The sequence below is a fragment of the Python bivittatus genome, unplaced genomic scaffold (assembly GCF_059951505.1).
Source record: "Python bivittatus isolate LINGU-HERP-01145 unplaced genomic scaffold, Pbiv_v1 ctg000350_np1212, whole genome shotgun sequence".
Classification (NCBI taxonomy): Eukaryota; Metazoa; Chordata; class Lepidosauria; order Squamata; family Pythonidae; genus Python; species Python bivittatus.
Genome location: NW_028277074.1, coordinates 22,717,846 through 22,740,398, shown reverse-complemented (window position 1 = coordinate 22,740,398; position 22,553 = coordinate 22,717,846). Strand labels below are relative to the sequence as shown.

Sequence of the window (22,553 nt, the reverse complement as noted above, 5' to 3'; positions counted from 1 at the left end):
CCTACAATAAGATCCTGAGAAACAGTGCTTTTGATTTAAAGAATAGCCAACAGGTGTTATGTGAGCATCTGATACATCTTTTTCCTTGCATCCATTCAAAAATGTTGTGAGAGATCCATAATCTGAGGGGTTGGAATGGGGCAAGACATGGATAACATCTTGTAAAGTAGGATTCAACAAAAGCTAAATATTTCCGTGGCATGAACTATCATAGTATGAGCTGTACATCATTGGTTGAGAAAGTATTCTCAGTTTAATAAACAGCTATATAAGCATACTGGTATAGAGAAAACAGTCTAATACAAAGTTCATGCTGCAATATGCAATAATCTTTGAAGTCCCCAGATATTACCCTCACTGGCACTGCTGCAAGAACACAGCTACTGCTCTAGCTTAGAGCTAATTAACAATATAGAAACTCTAAATTCTCATAATAGTACAGCCATAGCTGACACTCAGCTACAACATGAATTTATTTTACTGTTCTATTGGTAATAATGTAGAAGAATACAGAGATAACCTTGAAGAAGAAATGCAAGAGCAGTTATGTAAATACCAGTTCAGCCCTGAGAAAGAGGACTGAGAAAGAAACTCAGTATTACTTTGCCTTGATTCTATTTGGTATAACAGGGGGAAAAGGAAACTCAAGCACATTTTCAAGATTCTGTTCTTACTGTATATCTTTTATTTTTTAATCTTATTTTACTTATTTCAGGGGCTTAGGAGTAGTTTCAAGTAGATACTGTGTGAATAAATTTATATTTAAGCAATTGATCATAATACAGAATAATATTAACTCTCAAAAGAATCCAGATGCAGGCCATTTTTGCAAAATACGACTTTTCTAGCTTTTTCTTGCTGTCGCTACTACAGTGTTCATACGTGCAATTGCTTACAGTATATGTTCCATTACTGGAAAATGAGCTACATCTTCATCCTGATTGTGTCAGAATGCTTATATATCCTAATTTTTGTCACACATACCTCAGTTTCTTGTATCTCCCTATCCTTCCTTACACCAATCAGCAATACTTATGAGCAGATATTGAGCTGATGAAATTGTTATAGAACATACACATTTTTAGCAAATGGTACTTCTATTTTGAGTTGTTATACTTAAATAGATTATCTCTGTTCAAAGGTGAAAGGAGTAAAATATGGGTTGCTATTATAGAAAGATGGTATCAGTTGGAGGCTGCATAGAATCGCAGCAATTAATATCTGCATCACATATTTTAAGGCTGTCTGGAGAAAGTCAGAGACTGTCAATAATGATTTCATTTAGTGAAGTTTTTTTTTTTTTTTTTTAAGAATTAGACTGCAGAAAGTATTTTCTACAAGATATTTTTTTTCAGGCCAAGAAGCTAAATTCCATACTCACAAATCTCTTGTAAGTTTATAGGTATTATATTCTGTACAGCAAACTAATGATGCTGAGCAAATAATTAACAAAAAGTTTTCCTCACTTCCTCTTTCACCACTATGTTCTGTGGCATCGGGTATTTTCCCATGTTTACAACTGCACTATTCATTTTCCTATCAAATGTGGTAGCTAGAACTACTGATTTCCTCAAAGACTGTAATTCTCTAGTTTGGAACATGTAATGGAATGTGAGAATGACCTTGGAAGACTGGGGTGGTGGTGGGAAGAGATGCTACCTAGGGAATGATCAGATAAAAGGGGGAGGAACCCCAGTTCTCCCAACAGGGAGAGAAAGAAACTTAGAAAGGACCTGCCCTAACTGATCAGGTGGTAAGAAGGGACAGCGGGAGATTTGTACTTTCAGACTTGCAAGATTCTGTTAATGTAGCCTTACAGTAAAGTAGAATTAGCTCATCTGGTTGTGTTTCCGGTCTGTTTTACTTGGGAGGGCTGACAGAACATTAACCATGATAGGCAGTTGTCTTTCATATTTCTTTTCTGACTCAGATTGTAATCTAAATTGGAGCAGATATCCCTCTTCTCATCCTTTCCTCCATGCTTTTACCTGGCTTATCTTCTTTTCCTTTCTTCCTTGAAATAGATATATAGCTGCTATGCCCACAAAATATTTTACTTTGTCAGTGTTAGACCCCTGCAGTGTCCTACATCTACTAATGAAAAAAGGGGGCTCAATGTGTTGCTGCTGTAGTAAGCACCGCATAAGGAAATGTTAGGAAGGAATTTTGATCCCAAAATATTCTGGGTGAAAAAGTGATTATATAATTAAATTGGATATAATCAAGCTTTTGTTTAACTTAGCAAAAATAACTTAGTCATATCTATTTATCAATCAAACTCAGATAATTTTTTATGTTATTATGCTTTATTTATTTACTATATTTTTATACCACCACTCCCAAAGTGCTCATTTGAGTAAACTTGTGACTGTGTTTTTTAATAGCATATTCAGAAAAAGTTTAGCAATATTGAACTCTCTCTCAAATATGACTTCTGGTAACATTTTATATGACCAGCCTTACGTAATACTTTAATCCAGCATAGACACTTACCTACATTGGTGATGTACAGTGGAAGCCAGAAAATAAAAGTGTAGCTGACTAATTTGGCAAATAACAGACAGAGAGAGAATTCTACCACTCCCTACGAAGAATAAAAAGTAAAATTAATTTGAAAAGTAAAAGACAATAAGCATTTTGCTTTAGGCTAATTTTTTGCAAGTTAAGGATTCCTGTACAACATAGAATTATCCAGTATTATCCAGAGACAGCTACTCATATTGTAGGATCATGCATAAAGAGCCTGTGTTAGAGGGGTAGCGATGTCTTATCAACAGTGATACTAAGCAAGCAGCATGGTCTGCAGTCGCATACAGTCACATGTATGATTAACCAATAACATTCTACTTCAGTATATGGGATGAGAGACCCATCCAAAGGTTCCATAGCAAATGAGCCTTGCCTGGGAACAGCCCCCATTGCAACTGAATGTCAGGTCCTCTTTTGCAGATCAATGGGTAAGGTAACATCCAATAAAACTATTTCTCTTCCTGTCATTTAAGAGTGACTGTAATCTTGGAATATCTTGAACTTGGAGTGGGGGAATCTTCTTGCACAGTGCAATGCTTTCTAATCTCTTCTCTCTGTTAAGTGCACAGCTCCTTTTGCTCATTGAGTGTTACACTATCTAGAGCAGTGTTTCTCAACTTTGGCAGCATGCTGGCTGAGGAATTGTGGGAGTTGAAGTCCGCATATCTTAAAGTTGCCAAGGCTGAGAAATACTGCTCTAGAGGGTTTCCTTCTCTGGAGTAATATACACTAACAGTAATTCAAAACCCATGCATTAACAAGCACCACCTATTGGTTTTCTAGGGATCAATAGGATTGATTCATGTTTCAATTTGATTAAATCCTCTCCTTTAAAATGAATAATCAAGTTAAATTGTCAAGTTCACTCAATGTGTTGAATCAAATCGGGTGCTTTTAGATTCAAAGATTCAGTGGCCTTTTGCACATGTGCGCACATACTTCTATACAGTAGAACTGAATCCTGGAACCAAACTGATTCAAATCTAACTGTAAATCCAAGTTAGAACTTAGCTGATTGGCATACTTCCAACAATTTTGTCCCCATAGTCCCCAAATTCAAGTTAGTCCCCAAATTCAAATTAGAACTTGGCTGATTTGCATACTTCCAGTAATTTTGTCCGCCGCTATTATTACTAAATAAGCTGATATACTCACAGGTATTTGCAAAGCGCCAGTGAAACTTATAGCAGCATTTCCATTTTCAAATTGTTCACATACTCCATTAAGATCCAGTGGCTTTGTGCAATTCTCAGTGCTGGGTAGCAGACACTGCATTTCTGGATCCTACAAAAGACCCCATCAAACAGAATGTAGGCGGTATGTTTCCTCTCTTTATAAACTGAGCAATTCAAATATTTTAATGTACAGTAAAAAAAAAAGAGAAATAATATATTGATATGCTATTTATATACTGAATACTAGTAACAGAAGCATTTCATGTTTAGTGGCAGAGGTGGGACCCACATCCGAATCAGAGATCTCCCATTTCCATCCCTGCGGGCCAGAAGATCAAGGTGCAAGACTTTGGCCAGGAGAAACTTCTTCAGATTCCTCTGCTCCCTGTCCCTGCCTTTTGGATGAACTTTTTCTGTTCAGTGAGGTATAGGGAATTATTACTTTTTGCCTTCTCCTTCTCAGGAAAACAAAAGCAAACTAACAAACTAAAAAGCAGTTCCTCTCTTTTGCAGAAAGATCACTTCTCATCTTTTTCTATGGGGAAAAAAAGAGAATTCTTTTTGGTGCTCTTAAATCCTGTAAGATAGCCAGATAAGTGTTTTGTTTTGTTTTTTCAATGTAAACAAAGCATGCTTATTTATCTCTTTTCCCAGAACACAGCTATGGAATAGAAGGCATTGGTTCAGGGTAACTATTATGATTAAGTTAAGAGGGAGGAATAGGATGTTTCTCTCATTTCTGTTCTACATATTATGGAAACTGTTGTTCAGATTTTCTATGTGGAATTTGAATATCCTGTTTTCTTTAAGCATAGAGCTAAATAATTACTTGTATTAGGCTGGTGCTGATAGATTTACAGCATTGCTTAAGCCACAATTCAATCAATCATATTGCAAAAAGATAAATGTATCACTTGTACCTCTAGCTTCCATTTGAAAAGTCTTTCTCAATGAAAGTAAGAATGTTTGGGCATACACAGAACATCTTCATTCTCAGGTTAAGCTTTGTTGCCCTGCTATTACCCTCATTTTACCAATAGAAGAGAATATATGTAGCTCAGGGTTGAACTGTAGAGTCCTTGGGGTTCTCTGAGCTTGGTTGTTTTCTTGCAGACATTTCATTACCCAGCTTGGTAACATCTTCAGCGCTAGAAGGGAGTGGGGTTTGCTCTCTGTTTATTTACAGCAGCTTGCCCTGTCAATGCAGAGGGGATGGGTTTTTTCTTTCTTTTTTCTTGGTACTTCCTAGATTAGGTTGTTGTTTACTGCTTGATTAGTGGATGTAGGACAGACACTATATAGGACAGACACTATGTAGACAGTATGTAGGACAGACAGTATGTAGGACAGACAGGCAGAAGACTAGCAGAGCGCATTTATGAACACCAACTAGCAGTCAGAAGACATGATGAAAACTCCTTAATCTCACAATACATGGACAAACTCAACCATACTTTCAACTGGGAAACTGTCAGCATCTTAGACCAAACTAAATTCAAAAACATGAGGGAATTCCTGGAAACTTGGTATTCAGGCAAGTCAACCATCAACAGACACATAGAGATAAACTCCATTTACACACCATTCAAAAGAGACAATAAAAAGGAAACAAAAAGACCAGAACACCGCCTGGACAATGATCAACACCCAGATAAGCAGGGATGAACACCAGGATGAACACCAGACAAACAATCAAGCAGTAAACAATACCCTAATCAAGGAACTACCAACTCAGACAGACAATCAAGCAGTAAACAACAACCTAATCTAGGAACTACCAAGGAAAAAACAACTCCCCCACTAACACTGACAGGGCAAACTACTGTATATAAACAGAGAGCAAACCCCACTCCCTTGTAGCACTGAAGATGTTACCTAGTTGGGTAATGAAATGTCTGCAAGAAAACAACCAAGCTCAGAGAACCCCAGGACTCTACCCTCACTTTATTTCCTTGTTGCTCAGATTTCTTATCTGGTATAGGCTCTTGGTGGGGCCTACTATGTTTATTTAACCAGTGCATTAGTAAAATAATACAATGCTGACATTTGTTAAAACTTTGGAATATTTATAGGAAATTTAATAGTCTCAGTGCCTTGTTCCAAGAATCCTTAGAGTAATGAATTGGAGCCCTTCAGGCAGCAGGTTGGGTACACAACGGGATCAGGGCTTGGGTCCAATTGACCACTTTCCCCATTCTGTCATCTAAACTGGCTGTTTCATCCTTCCTAAGGGTAGAACCAGCCCTATCACTGCAGATATTAAAAAGGTATTTTAAAATTGACACATGGATCTTGGCTAAAAGTGGTTAAAGGGAACCACACACCCAAATTAAACACTCACTCACACACTGATTTACACAAGGACAGGTAAATGAAAATCAGGTCTAATTATGAAGAATTGGAACAAATGTGATTAAGCACAAATTATTTCATCAAGCTGTATTAATTTTTCTATACCATGCAGATGATTTCCAATTGTAGTAAGTGCTTTAAAACTAATTATGAAAACATTTTTGCTTTACCTGAGATGTATTCATTATCTTACTCCTTAATGCTGGCTTCTGAATGCTGAATTTATTTGACCTATTCAGGTAACGTTTCTGAAAGATATTTTCATAGGAGCAATTAAGAAGGATGAGACAATAGAAGGTGAGGAGGGAAGGGCAGAGAAGCTGGGACTGGAGCAGGAAGAGGAACAGCAGGGACTGACTGGTTCATTTAAGATAGTGGGATGTTTTGTCCCAGCTCTATAAAGAGGATTTTAGTAGAGAGAAGTAGTCTTATTTGGTGTTAATCAGTGGGCATATTTTATTTTAATTCATTTTATTTTAATTATTCAATGTATATGACTGCTCAACTCACCCAAGCAACTCTGTGTGGCTAACATAACATTAAAAGCAATAATAAAGAAAGAAAGAAAGAAAAAACATACATTCTAGCTGTCATGTCATCTCTGAGATGGCTACAACTAACATCCTAGCCAAAATGCTTGTGGGGAAAACTAGATTTTTAATACTTTTTGAAAGGTTAGTGGGAAAGGGTAGGACAATCAAATCTTGGAGGGAGATCACTCTAAAGGATGGGCACTGCCATCGAAAAGGCAAACTTCCTAGCTCCAACCATATGAGGTTGATGTAAAGAAAGGACCCAGACCATGACCAGCTTGGAACAGTGTGTGGAACAGGATGAAATAATCAGAGACAGATGGTCCCACAAATAAACTAGTCCTGTGCCATGTAGCAGTTTATGGGTGATAACCAGCACCTTTGATTGCTCCTGGAAGCCTACTGGAAGCCAGTGCAGCTTGTGAAGTAGAGGTGCACCATGGTTTGCCTATAGCTAAATGTGCTGCCACATTCTGAACCAACTGCAGCTTCCAGATGGTCTTTGAGGGCAGCCCCATGGAGTACACATTGCAGTAATCCAACAGGAGGACATTTTGTGTATCTTGGAACTATTGAATAAAATGCTTTTATCAATTTTGGTTCAAATACCTAATAAGATAAACCAGTATTTACAGTGTAGTGTTCCAACCTTTGAGAACCACAACAATTTTGCTGGAACACCAAACTCAAGAAAAAGGAAAAGAAAACTAAATAAGGTATTTCCAAGATTCTGATTTCTTTTTTTTTAGCCCACCCCCAACATCAGTTGTCACTGATAGTGTAAACACACACACACACACACACACACCTTTACTTACATTTGATGATTTGATTGTACAGTTTACATCCTTAGGATCTGAAATAATGCAACAGAAAATTGAATTCATTAACATGCATATGGCATACTTTTCAAAATGTTGCTAACTGCAGTAATAAAAACTTATTATTATGAAAGGGCACAGTAATGGAAAATTGTCATGTATGTATGTATGTATGTATGTATGTATGTATGTATGTATGTTTTGTTAAACTTGGAGATGGGCTAAGGTTAGAGATTTCTTTCTACCCTGGACTCAATTCTATATTTTTTTAGTCTATTTTGTATTTTCTTTACATTTCTTAGTCAAGGGCTGTTATTTGACAAAGAGAAGCTAGGAGATTAGGTTTTATTTTATTTCATGGCTGTGAATAGCATTGATTGACTACATTTATTCCAGTTGAAAACATATTCAGAATCTGTATGCTTTTTTTTTTTTTTTAATATAAATCCATTTCACCATAGATACTTACGTTCAATAAGAAACAGATAGCATATAATCCCCATTAAGGATATTATAATGCCAGGCACCACAAAAGACAGACCCCAGCAGGTAGATACCCAGTAGCCAGCTATTAAGGATCCTAAAATATTTCCTACTGAAGTATGCGAGTTCCATAATCCCATTATCAATCCTCTCCTACAATAAATGCAAAAGAAAAAAAAGTTATTAATACTCTCATTGATATTAACCTTGAGCAGTGAAAACATTTGCACATTTAAATTTTAAGACTCTAGAAGAGATTGTGCACATACAGGCAGATTTAAACCCAGGATCAATCTGGACTGTTATTGCTATCTTTGATAAACTTCACATTAAGCTGGGAAATGATTTGTTTTTGTGGCTCAGTGTAATGCATAGACCCATCCCAACACAGTTCACAAATCACAGCAATATATTCACACATTAATCCTGAATTATTCGCTTTATATCCTGCCTTATATTCTTCAACTCAAAGGAGCATATATAGCACTCTCTCCTCATATTCTTTCCATAACCACCACCCTGTAATGTAGATTGGGATGAGAGCAAGTGAGATTATGGCTTAGCAACAGGGAAACTAAAATGAATCAGATGTATGGATATGGTGTAGTCTATGGCTTGGGCTGCCTACCTTTTACAAGCTCCCTTGCTCAGGAGCCCTTCCCAAAGACACTGTGACCTATCAGTTGATGAGATAGCCAATCAGCAACATGCATGTACTGTGTTGTTATGAGAGGAGGGCACAATTCCAAAGGTTGGGAACTGTGTCTAATGCAAGGTTCATCCATAAGCTTTCCTCCAGGCACATGAACAGGCACATAGGTATTGCTGGCTAAATTTTAGGGTTTTTTTCCAGGATACATTTCACACTAAGACATTGTGTTTGGAACATGATTTTTGTTTATGTGTTAAAACAAACAAACCAAAAACATTTTACTATTGCTTTACACTATCATTTTTTATTAGGAACAGCAAATCACTTAGTAAACTTTAACCTGCCTTCTCTAACTGGACACTTTGAGGCAACCTGGGAGTTCAGGGCCACCATGGACCCGATTCAGCTTATTCAGGGCATGACTCACAAAGGAATCACATGTTAGACCCGGTTTTTGTCTCAGGGCAGTGGTAATGTGCTCTGGAGTTGGAAGATATAGTCATCAATTCTTTGTCATGGATGGATCACTCCATTAACCCTGAAGTTTACTTCAGTTTTTCCCCACTGTAGGGAAGCCGGTTCTATTTGACTGGTCCACCCCAAGTGCTTAATAGATTTGATAGGGTTTCAGAGGGAATTCGAGGTTGATTTCAAAGGAAACTTTGATGCAGGATCCAACCAAGACCTTAGTTACCACTAGAATGAGAGGTGAACAATAGATGTGGATCACATTGTGCTTGTGTGGACTCTGTGCACAGACCTTAGTTTACAGAAGACCTCTGAAAGATAAAGTGCCAAAATATACCAAGAGGACAACTGGAGGAAGACAAAGTGTGACTCCAACACAGGTAAGAAAGCTTACCTTGTGGCAGTAAGCTTTCTTAAAGCTTACCTTGTGGCAGTAAGAGTAGCAAAACATGCTTATCCCTCTGCTCTTACTGCATCCTCCAAGTGTCAGTCAGTGGCTCTGTTCAGGCTGACCTAGTCTCTTCTGATGAGGAGGGGGGAGGAGAGTACTGACAGACTGCTATGAGGACTATTCTTGGCACCTGGTGGATAATGTTGTGTGGATTCATGCTGAGCTGGACTCCAGTTATGCAGCTCCTATGGTGTAGCTGAGATATGGCCTTGTGTAATTATCTGAGAGGAGTTTGATCCTGTTAATCCCAAGGAAGTAGACAGGATCCTTGGGACTGTTAGTGTGTCTACCTGTGTCTTAGATCCATGCCCTTCTGGTTAGTTAAGGCCTCCAAAGAAGGTGCATATTGGTGAATTTGCTGTTGTTTGAAAGAGGAGATGGTCTTGCCAGCTCTGAAAGAGGCAGTGATCCACCCCCTCCTCAAGAAAGCATTGCTGGATCCAACAGACTGGAAACTTTTGTCCTGTCTCCAACATTCTCTTTTTAGGTTGCTTGTCCTGTGTCCAATCTTTTACGCTGTTGAGAAAGTGGTTAATTTGCAGCTCCAAATGATTCTGCAGAAAGTGGATCATCTGGACTCTACTAATTTCTGTTTATGCTTTTAAGCATACTGATTTTATTTTCTTTTTATTTTGTTGTTTGCTTATTATCCACTGCCCAGTTGCAGTTCAAGTTGGGCATCCATATACATTTCATTAATATATAAATAAAGGATAGTTAATAGCACAATTCTGTGGTAAAACACAGCATTTATAGTCTATGAATTTACCTGTGTGTTGAAGCATTATTTTATTAGAGTTAGCTATTTGGCCTTTACCAAAAGATTTCTCCCTTCTGCTCAGACAGACAAAAGAGACAATTTACCTTCCTTTTCCAAACCAGTTGCCGATGCAGGTGACCACACTAGGCCAGCCAGTAGTTTGTACCAATCCATTAGCTACCTGAAATGTTTTTAATGGCAAAGGTTATCCTGCAGCAAAGTATTTTACAGCTATAATATACAATAAGCTAATGTTAATAATAATCTTCAAAGTTAAGGTACACATACCAGCAAAATTATATTATGTTTATTTATTAACGTAATAAATCAGCCAGACTTCAGGTCTCATAGTTTCACTATTCTTTTCTGTCAGTACTGTATTACCTACCATAATTTGATCTCTCCAGGTCTTTTTGACGACTGAAGCATATGGGGTAACTGCTGTGCAACAGACGGGCACGTACTACAGCATGTGATATGTTTAGTTTAATTCTCCAGCTATTTAATTGACTATATCAGCCACCTTCTGCTTTAGCAAAGATTTCTGTTTCTCATTAGGAAATGTGTACTTTGGAACAGTAAGAGTAAAGGGCAGCATTTGGCTTTTTAATTACTTATATATTGTTTTGGAAATAGACTCCTACAAAATACATAGTAAAGCATATACAGTATGTCTTTTTTTTTTCAATGCAAGATCCAGCTATCCAGCTACTTTCAATGCAAGATGATCCAGATTTTAAAGCCAGATTTATAAATTAGTTTGAATTCTACTATTTCCTAACAATCAACTGCTTTTATTCAATAGTAGTCTCGGCTGTATCTGGAACTGAAGCTGCTAAAACTCTTTGTGCTGCAAAACAGATACAAATGTTTTATAGGAGGATAGTAAAATTTCTCCCAAAGGGGAAAAAAAATAGTTTCAAGTGTCTCAGGAGATACCACTGCATAAATCTTCAGAATAACTGCAACACACTTAAGTTTTTAACAAATGGTTTATCTGTAGAAAGAATAATATAAACTTTTCCATCAAATAATAATAATATAAAGTTTTCTGTCAAAGAACAGATTTTCTCTTGTAGCTTTTACAAGGGAATAAAAATTCCAAATCAAGTCTTTAAAAATAATAAAATAAAATAAAAATAATAAAAACATCCAAATCTGAATCAACTTTGTGTTCATACCTGAATAAATTGCACTTTTACTATGCAGAATATTCAATGAAAGCAGGAGTTATTAAGAAATGACAAACCTAACCTAAATACAAACCTAAAATATGATCACACTTTGACATGCTATGCACAATTTGGTATTTCAAAAAAGCTATTGTAAATCTGAAAAAGCAACCAGAATTATTAGTAGACTGAATCAATATTCCTATCTGGAAAATTAAAATATGTATTGCTTTTACCATAGAAGAAAGTAGTTGGGGGAGACATCTCTCTCTCTCTCTCTCTCTCTCTCTCTCTCTCTCTCTCTCTCTCACACACACACACACACACACACACACATAAAATGCATGTTACAGAGAAAGTTGACAGAGAGCATTTTCTTTCTTTTTGAGACATTAGAACTCAGTGGCAGGAGATTCAGGACAGATAGAAGCAAGTACGTTTTTGCATAGTTAAGCAATGGGAGTCATTATTTTAAGATGTAATGGTGACCACTCACGATTAAAGAGATTACAGAATTAGATGATCCATGTAAGACCATGTAATCACTAGCTACTAGCCACAATGGCTATGTAGTAATAACACAAAAATGCCTCCAAACTGTGGTTGGAGAACATCAGCAAGAAAATGTTCTAGCATAGATATATTTATATTCTTAGGCTGTGTTTGAGAACTTTGGAAGACAGTTGAAAAAAATAACATAGGTATGCCTACCTGAGCAATAATGTAGAACCACAGGCTATGTATATTACAGAAATAGCCAATTCCAAATAATGCAGTGAAGAATCCACTGGCAAGCATTCCTCCACTGAGATAGTATCGGATAGGCAAACGTTCCCCTATTATGCCACTTTGAATTAAGGTAAAAAAAAAAAAAAGTTGAATGCATATTGAACTAAAACTAATCATAATCATAGCTGTTTTAAAAGCTAAAATATGGCAAATGATTAAAATCCTCAAAATATATATTTCATAAGATCTTGTCTATATACATTTAATTTCAAGGATTTTTTCCCAAGAAGATCATTAGAACTAATTCCAGCATAACAAAGTCCAACATATCCATGATACCAAAGGATAGCTTGTTCAATCACTACCTGTGCCTAATATGAAGAGGTGGGAAAGGGGCACAGGACCTTTGATGAACCTCAGTGAAAAGCAAATGAGAGGAAGAGGACTATTTTAAGTCATTAAAAATAGGTTTTTGAATTGTATGAATAAATGTTTTCTAGAGGATTCTATTCTGTGCATGTAGATATAAATGAGGCTTAAAATGAATTTTTTTATTCAGCCCCAAATAGTTTTCTTACATTTCATTGTGAAACTCTATACTTAGCATTAACAGCAAGAATCACAGGCATCTAAGTTCTCTGCAAAACCCCAAAGTGTTTTAATCAATGTCAGTTCTCACCCGAAATACATTTGAATTCATTAGGTTATGTAGCCATGTTTCTTTCAGCTGTAATTATAATAGGAAATCTTTCATGCTTTTGATTCTTAGTCCTTCAAACATTTCTCATTCAGTAATATCCTCTTTGCTTCCCAGAAACGTCTAAGCAAAACGCTGACAAAGATCAGAGATAGTATAATATTCTATACTGACAAACTGAACCCACAAAGCAGATAAAGAATAAGAAAATTTACCTCAGATACATTCCAACAGCATAAGCACACAGAAATGAATAATCCAGGGCCCCCAATAACAGTTTGTAGTTGCTTTTATCTAGGAATACATATATGAGCAGTTCAAGGGACGGAATTGCTTAAATATAAATAACCTTTATAGATAGTGATTATCTATCCATATTTGGCTTTTGTATAAAAATGGCTTCTAGTGGCTTAAACATATATATAGTTTTTGTCCTTGATCAAATTATAGTTAAACAGATTTTATGATTAAAAGTAGATAAATTGATAATGGAGGAAAAAACATGTTTACAATTATACAAAGGATTGAAAATGAAAATTGTGCAGAATTTAAAATGGCCTTTCACATCTATGTTTTAAAATGTATCTAAATAATACTAACCCTGTATAATATATTCATATTTGGTAAATGCATGGGGATGGGGGGAAAGAATGGTATGCACTGGCTTTGTATATTCAGCTAAATCTGTGCCAAGAACAAAATGTTTAAGCCAGTGTTTCTCAACTTTGGCAACTTTAAGATGTGTGGAAATGGGGAATTCTGGGAGTTGAAGTCCACACATCTTAAAGTTGCCAAGGTTGAGAAACACTGGCTTAAGCTGCATCTGTACTATCTGTCAAAAGGGATGCATAATACCATCCACAAAATTCTGGAGATGTGATGAATGGGTGCAGTCATATGTCCCCCTTGGATGCTTGTTCCTGCTCGGTATGTCCTATGAATAAAGTTGCTAGTATTTGTGCTGCATATTGATGCAATTAATGCAAGTCTGAACTGGGAAGACAAACGGAATGAAATTCATTTATTTAAAACTTCTATACGGCTATTCTTCACAAGATTTAGTTCTGATAATGAAAATCAATTAAATCAATAATGAAGGCAATATAGATTGTTTTTTCAAATTACAGACAGGTGTAAAACAATGCTTCCCTGAAATTCTTAATGTTCCTGACTTACTTCTAGAAGTATTTTTTCTTATAAGATTAAGAAGTTCAGGTAAGCATGCATTTAGAGTAAAATTGATGAACAAAAACTACACTTTTCCAGTGGTCCTATTTCAAATAGTATTTTATTTCAGTTATTTGTGTCCTGATCATTATTGTTGGTGGCACAGTCAGCCAGATGTTTAGACTGGATCTGGCATTTTAATCCTCCTATGGAGTCCTTCCCAAGGACCTGGGAAGGGCAGATGTTGTTGTTTGATGGTGCTTAAGGTATTGATATAAACTGTTCCAAGTAAAGCTGCCTTTTGCAATTGACTGATGTCAATGCTGATGGTCTTCAAGTGTACTCCAAATGTTTTGGGATTGCATGATGATTATTATTGTTGGTCGCACAGTCAGCAAGATGTTTAGATTGGATTATTATTATTACTATTATTATGGTTGGTCACACAGTCAGCCAGATGATTAGCCTGGATTTGGCATTTTTATTCACCTACTGAGTCCTTCCCAAGGACCTGGGGTAGGATGATGATGATGATGATGATGATGATGATGATGATGATGATGATTAGGGGTAGGGAGACCTACTACTCACCAAAAGGTTCCCAGCCACAGTGAAAATCATTATATAACTTTTTAACAGGAGGAATGTGGATGGCATATTCTTCATAGGCATCATGCTCAATAATGTGAAGAGTCGTACAGCGTTTATGCAGTTCTCCCTAAATTAGAGTGGGAGGGAGGGGAAATGCTATTGCACATTTTGTTGCATTGAATCAAGTGAACTTGTTTTCAGCAATATGTTAAAAAAAATCTATACCTTACTGAAACAGGCTATCAGGCATGCTGGTAAATATATTTGAAATAAAATTAAATATGAAGTTAAATAAGTTATCTTATGCTGTATTATTTCAAAACTTGATAAGGCAAATTCAGCTTTATTGAGTTTTGAATAATACAGTATAAGATAACTTTATATGCACTTTTTTAAAATAAAAAAAAAGGTGAGGGGAGATGTTTTCCACCCATGAGATGGATATGTTTTCCACCCAGGAGATGGCTTGATACAGTGGGATTGAGCAAAAGGAGCTGGAAATACATGAAAAGTGAAATGAAAAGTAGAAAATGAGCTAAACAGCATTTAAGAGAATATCCAACATAATGTGTCAGATAAATTTGAAACTGGTGATTAATAGGATTCATCATAACATATCTGTATCCTTGCAAACATCTGAATGCACATTTATAATGTTTCAAATAGTGTGACATCAAGTCACAGAAAGCTATTTTAAGATATATTCATAAGTTTCACATATCTTTGTATACAGCATCTTTGTAGAATGTTAGCCACATAATGGCTTGTTATGAATATTTTATGTAGTTTTATTACTGTATGGCTATCTAGCTGTAATTGCCGTCCAGCATTTTTATAGATGTACTGCACCAATGTGTGCAATTATACTTTTAGGAAACATAAAACTATACTTCCTTGTTTGACATCATCAGGATATGCTAAAAATATACTTCCTTGTTCCTTACCTTAACTATACTGATTGGCTTCCTTGATAAATGAAAACTAACATACAGCATGAAAGTCAAGGCGAATGTGAAAGCCCTATACCTGTAACAAAACAAACATTCTGTGGTTTGCAGATATTTTATTTGGCAGAAATATATTAGCAATTATTTTAGGTTGTTCTGTTATTATATCCACATTCTTTTATTTATTTTTCTCTGCATACAGCTAATAAGTTACTTAAACAACAATGAGAAATGTAGGTAAAATCAGTTAAGTGATTTTCCATTTGACTGTACAATTTTCAAAATGCAACAAAGAAAAGTTAATTTGTCATTAAAAAAAAAGAATAGAAGGATATTTACCATTGATTAGGGAGTTACAGGAGTACACTTTCCCCAAGATTAATAATTTAAGCTTCGGCAGACCTTAGGTATAATCACTCAGGTTGTGCATCAGCCACAAACACTGTTAGATTGGTTGGAAAATATTAGAATAGCTTCCAGGTATTCTGAAAATTGATTCGTGGCCCCTGAGAAGCATGATATCTGTGTCACAAGTCAGATGGCCAATTTTTCAACCAACTTCTACAGCTGTGCTTTTCAAAGTACTGAATGGTTAGTTATAAACATTATCCAATCTCTAGGATATGATAAACTTCTTTTGTGTTTTGCATATTAAGTTTACTAAGAGTATACCACTTTCTACCTAGTTAACTGATAGTTCTGATCTCATACCTGAGCTCAATAGTTCAGGGAAAGTCAATGAAACAAACTTGTGGATTATGCCCAATAATTATACTACTGCACTTGTTAGAAATATCTCTGTAGTACATTATTACAGCCATAAAAAGTATCAACACATAGAAAACAAATACACATTTTAACAATAGATATTCTGAACAATTCTTTACTTTCTATTTGAATGTAGCTTTGTTAAATAGGACATCAAAACCAGATTCCTTTCCAAGTAATAATAGACCACAACTTACCATTGGTCTTTTGTAAATGAAGTGATCAAACGAATCCCAGGTGGAAGTTCAGCCATTTACTTCAGTACCAGGTTTAACTTTTTGTTATTCAGGTGCTTCAGATTTTTCTCCAAGTTTTCAGTAAACCAAAATGTAATGCTGACTACATTTGTTCCTTGATGTTATCAATCACTGAGAGGTTAATTCTTTTCCCATATACCTAACTTTATACAAATAAAATGTTTTCATGCCATCAGTTTATGCATCCCGTTTTGAACACAAGCCCATTGAGTTCTCTTGAACCAATTTTTAAGTAAGAGTAGATAGGATTGTAGTTAAAATGATATCCTAAATTAAGGACAGCAGCTCTATCATAAGGATAAATATAAATTCAAATAGAAAGCATTATCTTTGTATTTCTTTCTATGGAAGAAAAATGTATCTGAATAAAAAGGATCAGAATCCTAAGAAGACTTAAGTTATAGATGATCCCCAGATTAACTGTTTTTTTTTTTTCACATTAAAACCATAACAGAAATGCTACATTAAAAAGAATTACAAAGTGATGGAGTTCTGCAGCCCTTTAAATAACAAATCCTAAATTATTTGATTCTATAGATGCCAAGGTATTCATTTTCTGGATTTCAATATTTCAAAACTTGCCATTCATCCAAATATATGAACATAAGTCGCATACCACGCAACTGTGAAAGAAATAGGTGGTATTAAGACCATATATTTTTATTGTCCAGTATAACTCTTCTGTCTATCATTTGGTGCTGCTGTATATATTTTAGGCCAGTTTTCTATCTACAAATATGCATAATTGGAAACATGACTTGATATGAAACTTTTTAAAGAAAATATTTTCTTTTCATGATTTGATATGAAACTTTTTAAAGAAAATATTTTCTTTTCATGATTTGATATGAAACTTCTTAAAGAAAATATTTTCTACCCATCAATCCTTTATGGATGATGGGAGGGGGGTGTCCTATCCTTCCATGATTGATTTGTCTGTTCTCTAGTCAATTTCATAAGACTGCAAACTACCCAATTTTGTAGCTAAAAGAACAAAAGATTTTCACAATGCTTGATTTTCCATATTTATGTAAGTGACATATTCTTTCTTCTAGGAGATCATATAAAACCAAAAGTTCCACCATTTTGAAACACTGTACTTTCTAGTACACAGAGCTCAAAATTGCCTGAAAGACCTGTCAAAAAAGTAGTTCAGAAGATGTACACACAAAAGGTTGAAAAAGGAGGACTATGTTTTGCAAGGGAGAGAGTCAGCATATTGTTGGTTATAATAATCATACAGAGCTGCCTCTGGTTATCTTGGAAACAAAATATGAAGAGGATGAAGTGCAAATGTCAAAGCAAAACATAAACAACAATTCTTCCTTAATTGTAGCATGTGGCACTATAACCTTTCTGGCACAGCTCTGGATAGCTACAGATTACAAGATGGATTCCCAACCATTTAACAAAAGCAGCCACAAATAAATTCTCTTCCCAAAGTGATACTACTAAAATTGAAGCAAGACAGTAACCATTTTTCCATTAAAAAATCAGTTTTAATACTCAGAATAATTTCTTAAATCTAGAATTCTTTTTAAAATGTCAGTGTGCTAAGAAAATGTTGGTTCTATGATATGAATGATATTTGGATGGGCTTCCTTTGGACCACCATTGGCATTAAACAATGTTTTTTGTGAAAAGGAATAACATATTTTAAAAGTAAAGTAACAGAACCAGCCCTTCTAACTATTTGTTTTCCCTAATGATGGTGAAAAAGAAAAGAAGGAAGAGGGAGAGAAAAGAAGGAGAAGGAGGAGAAAAAATGTTATGGTGAGCAGCATCAGTCATGGCACAACAGTGTCAAGTCAGGAATGGGTGCTGCATCTTTGCACTGCTTGCCTCATCACCTGTCACTTTCTGAATGGATTTGGGGATTGCCAAACTCTAGCTGTTCCACTGTGTCCTTTCTCCCAGGCTCTGCTTTGTAAATCTTAGAATTCTAGTAAAAACAAAACAGGCGTCACATGCTTGAAGTCTATGTCCAGTTGACAATCAGCTGGTAGGCTACATGGTATAAGGCATGGGTGAATATGTCTGAAAGCTTCTGTTTTATATAATCACAATACATAAGTAATTGTACTCAAGAGCTTGGTTTTCTGAGCCATCAGCATTAAAAATAGTTTCCTGAGGATAAAATTAGCTAGAGATTGGGATTAAATGAGAAATTGTGAAAGACATTAATATCCTCTACACTATTGTACTGCATAAAAAAATGCTACTGTTGAATTGATCTTTCTAGCCAATGCAAGAGAGTTTCTTTTAGAAGATATTTGAATATTGCAGATTTTATTGGGGGGGGTGCCAATAAAAAGCAACTCATTAATAATTCTGCTGATTTCAGTTGGCCTCCCTGCTCCATCTGGATTGTTTGGGGCTGTTTGAGAATGTTTCCAAGCTAAATGGTAAACTTCCACGTATGCACCATTTTTACCTGGATTACACTGCCTGCCGGAATGAAATAGTTTGGCCCTACCTGGAATTGACTTCCTTCATCTAAACCACCCACAGCAGAAAGACACTGACCAAGTCTGCTGACCTTCTTAAAGTGTCTTAATTATTTGTTTTAAAAACTATATTGCACCTGTCAACCATAACCATGATGAAATACGTACAGTAAATAAAAACGTAAAAGCAAATTTTTAAAGCCTGAGAAAATAAGCATTATTTTTTCTGCCCCACTCCCCCCAAACAACAACCACGGAGACGCTGCCATGCCAGCCACCCTTGGAAAGGAATCTCCATAAAGATGGAGTTAGCTTCTTTCAGGAATCTCAGTGCACTGGATGAGATGTATCATCTAGAGGCAATACGCTTTTGAAAATCTGATTGACAAATCAGTTAAGAAGCTGCTGTACAATGCAATCCCTTATGATATGCTTGTTGAAAAATAAGCCCCATTCAGTTCAATGGAACAGCCATTGCACAGGCTTTGGTGATCATTGGGCTATCTCAATACGCAGAACTGGCTCTTTATGAATATATCTCGGAAAAGGATACATAATAAAACAGCCTAAGTAAAAGCAAAAGGCTCAGTGCCAGTAAACATTATTTAAGGGTAAACCATTATTTCGTCTTTGGATATGTGTTCGAATCGATGCGCGACCCGTGTCGATGTCTGGGAAAGAGAGCGGGGCCAGCTTACGCGTCCCAACCTGTTCCCCCTCCCCCCGCACTCCTTCCGCTCATCCGCCGAGCGCCCCTTCAGTTTGCCGCCCGGTTGGCTTGGCCGGCAGTCGCCGCCGCCGCCGCCGCCTCAGGCGCGATACGCAGCACCCCCCCCCCCTTGAGAGGAGAGCCCCCGCTCGGCCAAGGCAGGGCAAGCAAAGAAGCTGCAGCCTCCCCGAGCGCCCTCTTCCCACAGATCCCGCCTGTTCCCTCCCCGCGTCCTGCCTTCCCGACGGCTGATCTCGGAGGGCGGCAATTTACCTGAAGCGAGGCTGCCGGCCGCTGGGTCCCTCTGGAAAGAAACGCGACCGGCGCTGCAGGAGACCGTTTCCGACAGCCGCCCTCAGCAGCGACTTCCTGGTTTAGGCGCGGCTTCGTTTCATTACAGCCGAGCCTTTCGTGCCGCAGCGCGAGGAGAGTTGACCGAGGAACCTGTCTGGCTCGTTCAAGCCTCTCCTCTTTCTTCGGGTGCAAGAAAAGGAACATAGCTCGAGGTGGTAAATGTCAGAACTGGGGGGAGGGCCGAACCCGTCTTTCTTAAATAAACAAATTATTCTACGTTAACCTGAAGCACAGTGTTTCATAAACAGATCTATTGGGGAAATTAAGTAAAATAGAATTGCCTTTTTTTTTTTAATGGTTTTAAACTATATATGGCAGATCAAAATCCAACAATGTCACTTTGCCTCTAAAGGGAAATATTGTGATGGGCAATGGAGAGGCTTAAATGTCTCACTGCAGAGCTCCTACCTTCCAAAACAGCAGCTTTATCTATAAATGTCTTGTCTGGCAATTTTAACTTGCAAACATAAGAAAGATTGTGCTTTTTGAACACAATTATAGTATCAGTTTTGCCCACTAACCACCTGCCTGAGATTGTGAGACTTTTAATTCACTGGACTTCATTTTCCATACAAAATATGTGGGATGCAAAGCCTGTAATAAAGCCCAGCTCTGAGAAAATACGTATTTCACCTTGTGAGCTGTGAATATTGCTGCAGTGCATCAATGTATAAGCAGAAAATACAAGCATTATAAACTAGGAGAGTAATTTTATATTTACCCAGAAATGTCTTTTGGCTGAATGGGATTCATTAGTTAAATATGGGACTCACTCCTTAATACAAATAAAAATTACAGCCTACATTCCTGCAAACATATTATACCTGTGTATTGTCCAATTGATTAGTGAGGTTTCATAACAATCTGAGTTGTTAAGTGGAAAACTGGTAGTTCTAGTTCTGCCTTAGGCACAAAGCCCGCTGGGTGACCTTGGGCCAGTCATCTTCTCTCAGCCCTAGGAAGGAGGAAAGGGCAAACCACTTCCCAAAAATCTTGCCAAGAAAATTGCAGTGGCTAGTCCAGGCAGTCACCAGGAGTCAACAGTGACTCGAAGGCGCAATTCACTGGCAGAAGTGCTGGCTTTAGTTTTTAAAGGTTACCATCCTGTGCTTGGAAGTTAAATATCTCTGGATATATAGAAGGATTTAATACTACACAGCTTACGCAGGTTTGCCCAGTAGTCTTACACATGCCTTGGAGTAGGCATGAAAACATCATTTCAGGTATTAAAAAGAAAGAACTTGCTCTTAGAGAATCAGAAGTGGCAACATTACAAAGTGGAGTACTCTTGTCCAGGACTGCAGTCAGTCATGCCCTTTTCCAGGTCATTATTCTGTATTTTATTAACGTTCTTCCCTCTTCTCTCTCTCCTCTTCTCCCCTACCTCTAATCAGTTAATTTTCTATGCCTAGTCCCTGCTGATTTGATTTGGGGATGGGTCTCCCCAATGGCTTTTTAAATGTATTGCTATTTATACTATTTTTGCTAAACTTGGGGATCTCCACGCCTATAGCTAACTTGCTATTGTGCATGCATGTGGTGTTTCATTTACATAAATATTTACATAGAAATCACAATACAGATGAACTCTGATGATTCAGTTTATCTAACTATAATATCTCCTTTGCAGAAACTTTCTTCTGAAATCAAGCTAGTTGCTAGCCTTGGAGGAAAGTAGGAGAGGGAAGGAACATTGTACCTCCTCCTTTGTGGTTTGTGTATTCTTTTCTTGTTTTGTTTTGGGAGTTGTACAGGAAAACCATAACTATAATAAGAAATACATGTTCATTTTTATAAGTAAGAATAAACATTATGAAAGATATGTTTATTTTGCTTCCTATACAAGAACATCTCAAAACTTCTATTTTACTGGATTTTTTAACTGTGCGTCTTATAAAATAAATTGAGTAACCTCAAGTAGACATGAAGGTGGGCAAACAATAAGAATATACATTCAATATACATACAGGATGCCTAGTGAACAGAGAGTTTTCAAAAATGTCTTTTAACTAGTCGTCTACCCTATACCAGCTCTTATGAATGCATTACTACTACAGTACTTTGAGATTACTCTTATTGTTTATTCTGAAAATAGAAAGTAATATAACTCAATATGAATTTGGGGAATGTGATTTTTGTAGATTTCTCCTTCTATGTGAAATTCTATACTCCATTGTCCCCCTTCACACCCCCCCAAAAGAACCCCAAAATGTTCCAGAAGCTGGGTGGTTCTCAGAAAAGATACCTCTGGTCCCAATTCCCATTGGTAGCATGACTGAGAGCAGATCTCTGTTCAGAGAATATGATCAATGGTGGAAAGAAATACCAGAACTAAGCTACAAACATTAGGCTAATAATTGAATGAAAGCGACTGTTATTAACACTACTACTATCTAGATTTTCTGATTTCATGTATCTATGACCTCACAATTTACAGTTCCATTGTACCTGTTACTCAACTTACTCTAGCACTTCATTCATCTGATGAAAC

The 22,553-nt window shown here is 36.7% G+C and overlaps 1 protein-coding gene across 2 annotated transcripts in view; it reads right to left on the bottom strand.

The window, feature by feature from the left end:
• SLC37A1 (solute carrier family 37 member 1) overlaps positions 1–20,186 on the bottom strand; it is a 30,905-nt gene extending 10,719 nt beyond the window's left edge. Inside the window, exons 1-12 of one of the 2 annotated variants that reach the window (XM_007434826.4) lie at positions 19,982–20,186; positions 16,493–16,695; positions 15,525–15,606; positions 14,581–14,707; positions 13,038–13,116; positions 12,108–12,243; positions 10,329–10,405; positions 7,880–8,046; positions 7,408–7,445; positions 6,227–6,304; positions 3,685–3,813; positions 2,494–2,584 (exon numbers count right to left, since the gene is read on the bottom strand). In XM_007434826.4, the coding sequence (XP_007434888.1) occupies positions 2,494–2,584; positions 3,685–3,813; positions 6,227–6,304; positions 7,408–7,445; positions 7,880–8,046; positions 10,329–10,405; positions 12,108–12,243; positions 13,038–13,116; positions 14,581–14,707; positions 15,525–15,606; positions 16,493–16,548 (1,060 nt within the window). In that variant the 5' untranslated portion in view covers positions 16,549–16,695; positions 19,982–20,186. Of the gene's footprint in view, positions 1–2,493; positions 2,585–3,684; positions 3,814–6,226; positions 6,305–7,407; positions 7,446–7,879; positions 8,047–10,328; positions 10,406–12,107; positions 12,244–13,037; positions 13,117–14,580; positions 14,708–15,524; positions 15,607–16,492; positions 19,942–19,981 lie in introns of those variants that run through there. The other variant, XM_025170931.2, reaches the window with a different exon arrangement.
• Positions 20,187–22,553: the final 2,367 nt, after the last annotated feature.